Source organism: Lontra canadensis, unplaced genomic scaffold (assembly GCF_010015895.1).
Source record: "Lontra canadensis isolate GAN:19392208 unplaced genomic scaffold, GSC_riverotter_1.0 scaffold46, whole genome shotgun sequence".
Taxonomy (NCBI): Eukaryota; Metazoa; Chordata; class Mammalia; order Carnivora; family Mustelidae; genus Lontra; species Lontra canadensis.
This window is the reverse complement of record NW_022631040.1, coordinates 8,190,552-8,203,018: the sequence shown is the minus strand read 5'-3', so window position 1 is coordinate 8,203,018 and position 12,467 is coordinate 8,190,552. Positions and strand designations below refer to the sequence as shown.

Below are 12,467 nucleotides of genomic sequence, written 5' to 3'. Positions count from 1 at the left end.
GCACTCAGTGTTAGTGCAGGAATAAAATTGTGACCATGTCGTTTACTGTTCGTATGACTCTGGGCAAGTTACTTAACTCACCTAAGCCTCAGTTTCCTTATGTGTAATATTATCAACCTCATAGCTTTTTTGTGAAGACAAAATAAGATAATGCATGTGCAGTACTTTATACCAGGTCTGACATGTGAAAGCCAAAACTCTGCTCAAAAATAATTACCCTGTCTTAGGAAGGAAAGACAAGAGGAGGGCAAACTGTTAACTTTTTTTTTTTTTTTTACACTGCGTACATATCTCTTCATCATGTACTCTATTTGGAAGATACAATTTATCAAAAGTAATAATTTAATTAAAACATTTTAAAAATTACCCTGCTCCTAGTAGATAATGGGCTTATAGTTTATTCACCACTTCATTTTTTGGTGATGTTTATTTTTCCAAATTTATCTATGAAAAGAGCTATGCAAACTACAATGGCAGCTCTTAGCGTGAAACATGGCTTTGCTGCAGACTCTAGCGCCAACTCCAAAGTAATTGGCTGAAACCATCCATATCCATTCGCCATACACGAAACTTTGGCTAACATGGTTTCTACATGCAAAGTGAGAAGGAAGTCCTTATATTTAATTCTAAATTAACAATCTCCCCCTTATTATTGAAGAGTTCTTATCAACATACATATATGTTCTAGTATCTCCCTTTAAAAAAAAAAAAAATGTGACCACACAGGCCACAGGGCCCTCCCAGCTACCATTCCCTTGTTCACACTCATCTTGTTCACACTCATTCCCTTGTTCTCTTTTACAGCCAACTTTTCAAAAGAGTTATGTTAAAGTCGAGGCTCCTCCTTCCACACATCTGGCTCTCTCTTCCTCTTCAGTCAGAGTTCTGTCTCTACATTCCACTCAATGTCTTATTTCGGGACCACTTGCCACCAAATCCAAAGAACTTTCTGGGTCCGTCTTCTTTAACATTTCATCCTCATAAAACAAAATAAAACAAAATTTCAACATCATTTGACACTGATGACCATACCTCCTTTTACAAAATATCCTCTTTTTTTGGTGTCCATGAAGTTGAATTCTCCTGGTTTCCTTCCTACTTCACTGGTCTCTGCTTCGTTTTCATTACTGACTCATCCTCTTCCACTTGTGCATCTCGCCCTCACCTGCCTCTGTCGCTGACTTTGGTGCTGGGCCCTCTCCTTTACCTATGGTGTCTTCCTAGGCTCTCTTTCTTCTTTACCCCATCCCTTCATTCTAAATCCTCTCCATAGTCACTGAGCACAACTAGTTTTTTGAGCACTTACTCGCTATGAGGCATAATTAGAGACACTTGGAATAGAGCAAAGAATGAAACACATACAGGTCTCTGCCCGGGTGGAACTTCTAGTAAAGAGAGAGAAAAAATAAATAACAATCATAATCAATTAATAGATTACATGATATGTTGAAAATGACTGATGAGTGCTTTGAAAAAGAGAAAAATAGAGCGCAAGAAAAGGGGTTCTAAAATGGGAGGAGTGGGGGAGGAAAGTGGCAGGCTGCAATTTTAAATAGGAGCGGTTCAACGAGAAGATGAGCTGAAGTTACCAAGCGGTCTTGTGGGTAAAGTGGGTTGCAGGCAGAGGAAATAGCCAGTATAGGGCCCTCAAGGCAGGAGCTTCTTTGATGTATTTGATGCACCCCTGTGGCTGCAGTGCAGCTTGCATGTGGAGAGGTTATGGCAAAGGGGAAATCAAAGGGCCAGCAAGAACAGGTTTCTTCTCTGAACAACCTAAGAACTACCACAAGGTTTTGAGCAAAGAAGTCCCATGGTCTGACATGTTTCGAAATGTCATTCTGATTGCTATGTGGATGGGGGTGGTGGTTAAGGTTAAAAGTAGGGAGACCAGTTAAGTTGACTATTACAGTGATTGAAGTAGAAGAGAATGTCTTGGAGCAGAGTGGCTATAATAAAAATGATGAGAATGGGTAGGATTCTGGATGTATCTTGAAGTTAAATAAATCCAAAATTATTTCCTAATGACTAGATGTAGGTGTGAGGGAAAGAGAAGATGAATCTAAAATTTTTGGCCTGAAAAATTGGAAGGATGAAGTTGTCATCTCTAGAAAAGAAAGGACTCCAGGTGAAGCAGCTTTGGTGGGTGCATCAGACACATTTCAGTTGAGGAAACTGAACACTATGGGTATGGAGATAGGGGACTTCCTACAGGAACTAGAATTCACAAAACTGTGGGAAGAGTTGGAAAAGTGAAGATCCAGGAAGAGGAGTAAGAGGATGTATAAAAGAGCTCCCACCCAACCAGTCTAAGAAGCCAGGCATGACCGGCCACCTAAATGGAACTGTCAGGAAGAAACTTGTGGAGACATCACTGGGAAGTTCTGTCTAGCTACCATCCCTGTGAAGCCAAAATCAAATCATAGACCCATAGCCACCTGTCGTCAGCAATCAGAAGGAAGAGCCAGCTATGGAGCAGAAGAGAATTAGGACAAACTGAAAAACTTACACCTCTGTGCCTATTTATCTCCACATCTAACTTCAATGAACTTTAGGAGATAATAGTTGCCTCTTTACTTCATCCTCCAAATCTCTTACCAACTTTAACCTAGAACCATAAAAGGATGGTGTACTAGTTTCCTACTGCCACAGGACAAATTACCACAACTCTAGTGGCTTAAAAAGAGCATGCATTTGTTCTGTCATAGTCCCATGAGTTAGATGTGTAGACATGGCTTAGTTGGGTCCTTTAGGATCTCACAAGGCTGCAGTCAAGGCACCCGCTGGGCTGCATTGTCATCTGGAGGCTTGACTAAGAAAGTATTTTCTTCCAGGTTGTTGGCAGAATTGATTTCCTTGTGGCTTTAAGCCTTGGGGGTTGCTGGCTTCTTATTGACTTGCCCTCAGCTCCTAGAGACCACCCACTATCCCCTGCCATGGAGATCTTCACAGCCCTCTCATAACATGGCAGCTTGCTTCCCAAAGACCAACAGGAGAACTTTGCTGTCAGCCAGCTAAGGTGGTGTCTCTTACATTCATGTGAGTGATGCCTCATTTTCCATTGTTTAGAAGTAAGTCATGGGTCCTGACTGAACTCAGGAGGAGGTGAATTATACCGGGGTATAACTAACTCATGGTCACCTTAGGGTGTGATTGCCACAGAATGGGATTCTGAGATATAGATTCATTTTAACCTACTTAACATAATACAAATACATACAAATTATACAGAAGGGAAGATCAATTAATCATATTAAGACTTGTTAAATTTGTGGTGTATTAGAAGTAAAAGTGGAGAGATTGAGAAGGCCATTGGATTTGAGACCAGATTTTGGGAGAGATGTGCAATGACTCTCAGATGTATTTTCCTAACCCAGTCTCTACTCAGCACTAGAGATTCATAGATCTACATGGTATGCCAACTTCATATGGCCAAAATGATTCCTTCCATCCCCAAATCAGTCACTGTTTCAGACTGCCACATCTCATTCAATGGTACCACCATCCACCCTTCCTTTCGAGGCAAACCCAGGAGTCGTCCTTGATTCTTCTTTCCTTTTTCTTCTACATTCAATCTGTCATAATTCTCTTGGCTCTACTTCCAAAACATAAATCCATCCACTTAGTTCCATCTACACCATTACCACCCTGGACCAAGAAACTAGCACCCCTCCCAGACTTGAAAAAACTCACTCCTTCTCTTGACCCCTATTGTGGACTGCATTGTGTTCCCCCGAAGTTCATACATTGAATCCATAACCCCAATGTGACTGTATTTGGAGGTAGGAACTTTAGGAATTAATTAAGGTTAGAATAGGTTGTAAGAATGGGCCTTGATCTGATAGAACTGCTGCCCTTATAAGATGAAAAAGAGACACCAGAAATCTCTCCCTCTCTCCATGAGCATGCAGAAAAAAACTGTGTGAGAGGGCAGAGTAAGAAGGCAGCTATCTACAATCAATTAGTGAAGCCTCACCACAAACTGAGTTTGATGGCACCTTGATCTCCACTCCTAGCCTCCAGAACTAGGAGAATATAAATTTCTGGGTTTTTTTTTTTTTAAGCCAGTTCCTGGTATTTTGTCATGGCAGCCTGAGTAGACTTAAAACAACTCCCTACATATATTCTCTACAGAGCAGCCAGAATGACGTCTTTAAAACCTACATTAAATCATATCATCCCCTTGCTTAAAGGCCTTCTGTAATTTTCCACTGAAATTAGAATCAGACTCTCTAATGTTGGTCTACAAGGTTTCACCATCTGACTTCTGCCCATCGCTTTGACCTTATTCTGTGCCACCCTCCCTCTCACTCGTGCAGCTTCTCACTGTCTGCTGGAATACCAAGAGCTTCCCTTTCACCTGAGAACTTCTCCTCCCGTTCTTCTCTTGGTTGGTTTCTTCTGCATTCTCGCCTACATGGAACTTCTTCAAAAATCCAAATCACTCTTCTTAAACTGAGAATCTCACTCTTCCCTACCACCTAAACCCAAGCTCTAATTCAGTACTCTACTTAAATATCTTCATACTTTGCCACCATTCCTAATTCTCTCTCTCTCTTTATTTTGCTTATTTACTGTCCATTTCTCCTCATGATAATGTAAAACTCAAGAGGACAGTGTCCATGTATCCTTTGCTTTCTGCCGTGTCCTCAAACCTTCAGAAGCTGCTTATTACACCGGAAGCCCTCAATTCAAGCCTGAATAAATATGTGCTTATTCAAGGACTGAGTAAATACAAGACATGCTGGAATGAAATTCTTTTAAATATATTTTAGCACAGTTTTACTAGTATTGTCATAAAATAGATTGCCGGAGTAGAATTGCTGGGTCACAGACTATGCACATTTTTAATTTTGATAGATCAGAAATACTGCTTTTTAATATTTAGTGTGACTGATTTGCCACTTTAAAATTTAATTATCACAAATTTAATTTTTTCCTCTTCTTTGAAAAATGAGCCATTTCGAAACCATTCTTTTTTTTTCTCCAATGTTTTTATGGTAACTGAGGCATCATCGTTCATTTTGCAAGAACACTGGCTTTGGCTTTATAGCTTAAATTGATAGAACCCATTTGTCCGTGAAGAAAAAAATCTGTGAATTGAATCTTCTTTTTGCATTGACCCCCCCCCATTACAAAATGAATGATGTATTCTGAGAGAGGTAAAAATGAAAACCTCTCTTTTATATATCATTCTTCTTTTCTGAATGTAGGTATTTGTGGGAGTAAAGACATAAAAGTGTCTGTTCACAGCACTAGTGTATGCATACTCCAGACTGAACATTTTTTTAAATATTTTATTTATTTGACAGAGATCACAAGTAGGCAGAGAGGCAAGCAGAGAGAGAGAGAGAGAAAGAGAGAGGGAGGAGGAAGCAGGCTCCCTGCCCAGCAGACAGCCTGATGTGGGACTCGATCCCAGGACCCTGAGATCATGACCTGAGCTGAAGGCAGAGGCTTAACCCACTGAGCCACCCAGGCAGCCCCCAGACTGAACATTTTGTTTGAAATTTACAATTGCTTCAACAAAGGGCCCCTGAGTAATCAATTGTAATTATATGTATCACAGTTACTTAAAAGGCGGATATGCATTTTTAGTTTCTTGAAATCTTTCAAATTACACCTTCAAACATTAGTGAGAACCCAAAGCTAGGAATGCTTTCACGCTTGTGTGTGCTTCTGAATTGGTCTCATTCTGTGTTGTGGTCATCAGTAGTGTTCCTAACCTTTCCAGCTGCTTCCTAGCTGTTTGATATGTACAAGTGACCAGTGCAAAAGTGTGGACGGCTCCACACAAACATGTGTCCACTGTCAGACAAACAGACCAGGTACGTGTGATTCTGATAGCCAACCGGACAGAGGACAGTATCATTGGCTTCAACTCAGCCCAGTTTTTATATCCCTACTTTGATTGTGATCGAAAGACAAACATCTGCGTTGAAAGAGTAATTACGAATTTTGAGATAGAGCAAACATTCAATAAAGATTTTTAAAATCTTGTTCCTAAGAAAATACTTTCCTATTATCTCGTATATATGATGATCCATATTTACCGGCTGAATAATATCTAAATGAATTCATTAGCTAATTCTTGGCAGTTTTTTTTTTTTTATTTCATCAGTCACTGACCATGACCTATATACCACAATAGAGCAAAATTTTAACATCCCGTTATTCTCTCAAATTGCATTGTAGAGCTCTTTATATCACACTAGTTCTTCAAATCCTGGTGTAATGTTACTCAGTGTTTCCCAACCAATTTTCATCCAGAATAATTAAGGTGACTTTCACAACTCTCTCCAGTCTTGCCACCAATCTCTTTCCAGCCTTAATCCCCACTAGTCCCTACATTTCAGCTCCATGCAACTCCCAGCTCGTCCCCAAACATATCCTGCATTTTTATTTCTTTTCTTTCTTCTAATTGCTCACATATATTCATCTACTCAAACTCTGCCTCATTCCTAACCTCTATCAGATGCTACCTCCCAAGTAAGTCTGCCCCTACCCTTCAGCCTCCTCCCTTCCCAGTAAGAAGTGTCCCTTCAGTATTTCCTGGCACCGGGCTATAGCGCTTACCACACTTTACCTTGTGTGTATCTATATTTATGATTGACCTGCTCTAGTAGAATATAAACTCCTAAGAGTCAGGAGCCTGGATTTTCCATCTTATATCCCCACAGCAACTTTATCAAATCCTGTGCATACCAGATGCACAAAGGCCTGGTGTGGGGCTCCACACTCAGCGTGGAGTCTGCTCCCTTTGCCCCTCCCAAGTAAATAAATAAATAAATCTTTAAAAGAAAGAAAGAAAGAAAGAAAGAAAGAAAGAAAGAAAGAAAGAAAGAAAGAAAGAAAGAAAGAAAGAAAGAAAGAAGCTGCCGGCCAACAATACTAGATGTTTCTACTAACCATTTTGGCAGCTCTGTCATGCCATTTGGCAGTGCGCCCCAGTACCTGCTCATGCTTCATGCAGATAAAACAATAGACCACGAACCTAAAGGGTTTTTCTCCTACCATTTTGTATTAGGAGTCAACCTTTGATTCTAGAGCAACTCCACATATATGTGCGTGCCATCAAAAAATGTCTTTGTCCTACCAGCCAGGAGGTATGGAGGCAGAGATGGCACTGGTAAAGTAAATGCACATATGAAACCAGTGGGAATTTTCTTTGTTAACATTTTGCAGACTTAGAAGTCTCATACTTAGAAAATTATGGCTAAGTAGCCAAGGCTGTTATTCGGCTATGGGTAATAAAGGATCACTTCTGTATTGAGACGGAGGTGACTTTTACAAAATGAGTACTAGATATAAATATGTTGGTCAACTTTGGAGAAGCTAAAAATTAACTTTATAAATGGGAAAGAAGATAGACCTCCGCATCCCATGCCTCAAAGGACCTGGCTTTCAGAAATCTACAAAAATAATCTGTGTTGATTTGTCAGCATTAAAATGTGTAAATCATCCTATTGGTTGGCTGTACTCTGTCCAAAGCCATGGCTTGTAGGCAGTAGTCAATAAGAGCTTTTCCTACTTCTCATGTTTTATTCGTAGTCTAAACTAGAAACTTATCTATAATCATTTGTTTATTGTATCATTATGACAAGGAAAACTATAACTTATGACAAAAGCAAGAAGCAGCACCCAAGTGGTTCAACTAAGAAAAACAGAGGTTGGGGCGCCTGGGTGGCTCAGTTGGTTAAGCGGCTGCCTTCGGCTCAGGTCATGATCCCAGCGTCCTGGGATCGAGTCCCACATCGGGCTCCTTGCTCGGCGGGGAGCCTGCTTCTCCCTCTGCCTCTGCCTGCCTCTCTGTCTGCCTGTGCTCACTCTCTCTCCCTCTGTCTCTGACAAATAAATAAATAAAATCTTTAAAAAAAAAAAAAAGAAAGAAAAACAGAGGTTGATATAATTAAATTTAGACTCCTCTGAAGCTCTCCTTATACAAAAGAAAGCAAACTTTTGATGTGACCCGTTCTCTGGATCTTGGCATTTGTGGTAACTAACAAGGCAAAGGAATCCTAGAACTAGGTTCGGATTTATAGGCCAAAAGTCACATATTTTAAAATGAGGACCTCATGATAAGGAGTATAGACAGAAGAAACCCCATCAGCTGGAAACGAAGTTGATGGTGACCAGGAAGATTAACCCTTTCCAAAAGGTAATAAGCACACACGATACTCTGCTGAAGAGCACAGCAGTGCCCACGCACCACTGTTTTGGTTCATTACCAGGAGCAGGGTAAAATGATCCCTAAGGGCCCAGGTAAGTGGGTTCAGTGAAAACGCACCACAAAGACCAGAGGGAAAGCTTTGGAAACTGCTGGTTCATCAGATCAATAGACTCAAAGATGACTAAGTTAGGTTGCTTTATGCAGTTTAAACATTTGTGCAGGGAGACTCCCCACACAGCCTTTTATTGACAGCTACAGATCAATGGTAATTTTTGATCATTTTCAACCTACATAAACCTATTGACCCCAGGGCCACCTTTGGGGCACTTCAAGTCGTCAAAAATAATCAGAGGAGATGGTGTAAAATTGTCAGACTGCTGAAGACTCCAAGTAGTTTCATGTGCCCCCAGGAGCAGAGTTGAGAGGTTAAAATGTAGTTCAGATTGCCAGCAGAACCTCAACTGGCAGACCGTTCCAGAGAGTCTTGTCTTTATGTCACATAAAAGGACATACTGCTTTGTATCCAGACTGCAGCCCTTATGCATATAAGGTTGTTTTTGGTTTTTTTTTTTAAGCTAAGTCTCGTTGGAAATATCTCCACAATCTATGTGGAGGCTGCATTTTTCCTATTTTCCTCTGTTGAATCATTCTTTCCACTGGCTGCCTAACAAAAGTACTCAATGTACTTATAGAATAAAAATATGAACATTAGGTGGGTGTGAACATGGGAAGGACAAGGACAGATGGGAAGTGAGCACAAGCTGGTAGCCCAGAGATCGGGGATGACAAGAAATCTATCTCCTAAGAATCAGTAAGATGGAAGAGTGAGGGAAAGAAGGATCAAAATAAGGACAACAAAGAAGAAGAAGTAAGAGTATCAAATCAAGATCATCTCCATAAGGGAAGGAGAAAGGGGGAGCAGAGGAGTGAAAGGGAAGAAAAAGGATTTTAATGATGATTTTACTAGTCAACAGAGGAGAACACTACATCCCCCAAGGACAGAATTTAATCCAGAACATGTAAGGTAGACAGTGTTCAAGAAAATCTGAATTTAAGGGGAGAAAAACCTGAGTAACTCAATAAACAAACAAGATAGAACCCAATCTGCAGAAAGAACTGTGCCCAAATTTTACAGGATTCTAAAATAGTGAACTTTGGTGTTGGAAATCCACTCAAGAGAGAATAATGTAATGTCAAAGAATATATTGGTAAGAACCATCTTGCCATTTTTAAATTTTCTGCATTTTTTTTCATATGGCCTTTACTAAACATGGACAAAAAGCATGATCATTAATGAGGTTTATTTAAGAGGTGTGTGTGTGTGTGTGTGTGTTGTAGCTCTTCACAAATAACAACATAATATGGGAACTAGTCCTCAGCGTAAATTTATGCTATAAAAATTCTCCTTCACACACTTCCTTTACATTTACAATATGAGATTCTTTCTTTCTTTCTTTCTTTCTTTCTTTCTTTCTTTCTTTCTTTCTTTTTTTTTTTTTGTAAGATACGACCAAAGTAAGCAAAACAACTACCATAATCACCTTTTGTAGGAATAAACCTCTAAGGATCTCGGTGTCAGGCACGCACGAACTTCAACTTGAGATCTGCAGGTCCTATTTCTACATTAGAAGTTTGGAGGCCAGGGCATTCTGAATACTTCGGCGTTGTGGGGGATCTGAGCTATAAATGTTTATTAAAAGGATCTATAATGAAATCAGTTTTGTTATTTTTTTAATGGTTGCCTGGAGTGTGTTGGATGACTGAATGCCGGTTGTTAATCATTAAGGACTCGTGTTACCGAAAGTGTTTGATAGTATTGCCATCTAGGGGCTGAATGGAATTCTCAGCTCTGAAATAAACTGTAATTGAGCAGGTGCTGCTATTGACAATATACATATGTTTTTGCTTTATAGCCCACATGCTTTTCATGTTTCTTATGACAAAAGCTATCTCTAAATGTCCCCCAACAGCCTACCTTTTTTATATATAATCTGTTAGAGGTGATTACTATTTGCTTTGGAGCTTATGCTTTTTTGGCGCCCATTACTGAATATTCTGAACAAAGAGTTTTTCTTTTTTGCATTATTAATCTTGCCCATGTTTGCCCTATTTCTACAGAAAAGGAATCATTTATCAGAAAAGAATGTTTGTAATCGGGACTTGTAGCATCTTCAGATTTAATATTCATTATGGTCATTCTAGTTCTTTGCTATATTTATCTAAAAGACCAATCCAGTGTTGTGGAGAAATAAGTTTTAAATATTTATGATCCAACTTTTAATATTTTAAAAAAGAGAAATTAGTATTTCTATAAAATTTGTTTCAGAGTCTGGTCGCTTAGCAAATGTTTAAATATTAAAAGATTTCAAGAGGTTAGCATGTAATATCATAATGGGACTTATTGAAAGAGGAAAATTGACTTAGAAGTTTTTGATAAATAAAGGAAATTATATTTTCTCTGCTCGTGGTTAACACATAATAAGAGACATTAGACAGGTGAAACTTATGACCAAGAATGTGAGGAAACAGTGTCAAAAATTATTTCTACAAAGTGTTTTGGTTTTGTCTGGCCCATTTTTTAGAAAATGATTCAAATTGACTTTGCCACTTTGTTTTAGATTTTATTCAAAATGATATTTGGATGCCTCTCAATTAGGAGAATTTCTAGTCACGTAACTTTGTCTGATTTCGGGTATCTACTCTCAGAAATAACTTCCTCTTCTCTCCCTCACATTCATCCTTTTGTATCCACCAAGGAGAGGACCATTGAAAACTGTCGTGTTTAAACGTCTAATAAACCAAACCTGATCTTACACACCATGAAGCCATTCAAAACGTCCTCATGATTACTCACGTATAGTACACAAAAGAAAGTGTTTCTGTGTGTCTGGGTGTCTCTGTGTGTCAGTATGTGTCTCTGGATGTGTGTGTGTGTGTGTGTGTGTGTGTGTGTGTTATCTATACACATATTCATGGTCCACTTGCAGACATATTTGCTATTCATAAACAGACATATCCACCCAGCCCAGATGTAGAAAGAGCACCCTGGGCGCTTTCAAAACATGAAGACTTTTAGTTCCAGCTTTTAGTTATGTAAAATACATTAAATGTTCTCTCCAAGCAGGAAAAAAAACAAAACAAAACAAAAAACCCCTCTAATCCTATCTTTTTTTTTCCTTTTAAATCAACAAAAACCACATTCTCAAAGCCTAGCTAACAATTATTGTTGGTAAATTTGATGGTTCCAGTTATGATGTTTTTAACAAACGAGACTATTTTCACATGTATAGATATATATCACTATTAGACTTCTCTAAGCGAATTTGTTTATTTACAGTTCAGCTCGCTTGTCATTTTGTTTTCTTGTGTCTGTTTTACTGCATCTGTAAGATATAAATACTCACCAAGAGAAGGAGGGAGGGAGACTGGGGAGTCATATGTATATACAAATTGTGCTGGGGATTAACCATTCCAGTTAGACCTCCAAGCCCTTAAGATTATCCCATTCTTTGTCATGAAACTTGGTGCCACTGATTTCCACCATGAGCTGGATGCCGCACTAGCCTGAAGCACTTTTTTTTTTTTTTTTTCATGTTATGTGTCACATCCTTTGGGTTGCAAGCTCTGGAAAGGCAAGGATTCTATCTGATCCCCACTTTGTGTATGTCTGAAGTTATACAACATTTGATAGTATATTCAGGTGTGAAGAACAATAAAAAAGCCACGTTGTTTTCTTAGTAATTCAAAACTCTGTTGTGATATTTATGCTGCCGTTGCTAATGTACCTTGGTCAGAGAATGATATTCCAGCAATTGTTAGCAGTTCCTAAAAGAAATCTAACCTGTTAATTTTTGTGCATGCAGGGAACGAGCCATCAAGCCCACCTATTTGGGTTAGAACCATTCACAACATATCACATTGGAATTGTGGCCACAAACCAGGCAGGAGACGTTTCAAGCCCCTGGACCGTGGTTCAAACCCTAGAATCTTCCCCAAGTGGACTGAGCAACTTTACAGTAGAACAGCAAGAGAACGGCCGGGCGTTGTTGCTACAGTGGTCAGAGCCTGTGAGAACCAATGGTGTGATTAAGGTAACGTCTACTCTGAATATGAAATCATGTTTGGTGTCCTCCAGATAAATAGATGAGCCCTGACAGGCCATCAGGTCACTGTGGGGAAACACCCTTCACCGTCTGTTTAATCCGCCTGGATAGCTCCTCCAGGCACTTAATCATAGATCAGAGAAAACTAGCTCCCATGTATTATGCTTCCTATGAACCCAACACTGGGCTAAGTGCTC

General features: G+C 39.4%; 1 protein-coding gene across 1 annotated transcript in view; it reads left to right on the top strand.

The window, feature by feature from the left end:
* USH2A (usherin) overlaps window positions 1–12,467 on the top strand; it is a 678,599-nt gene that overhangs the window by 614,498 nt on the left and 51,634 nt on the right. Inside the window, exon 61 of the mRNA XM_032872913.1 lies at window positions 12,031–12,258. Coding sequence (XP_032728804.1) covers window positions 12,031–12,258 — 228 coding nt within the window. The remainder of the gene's footprint in view (window positions 1–12,030; window positions 12,259–12,467) is intronic.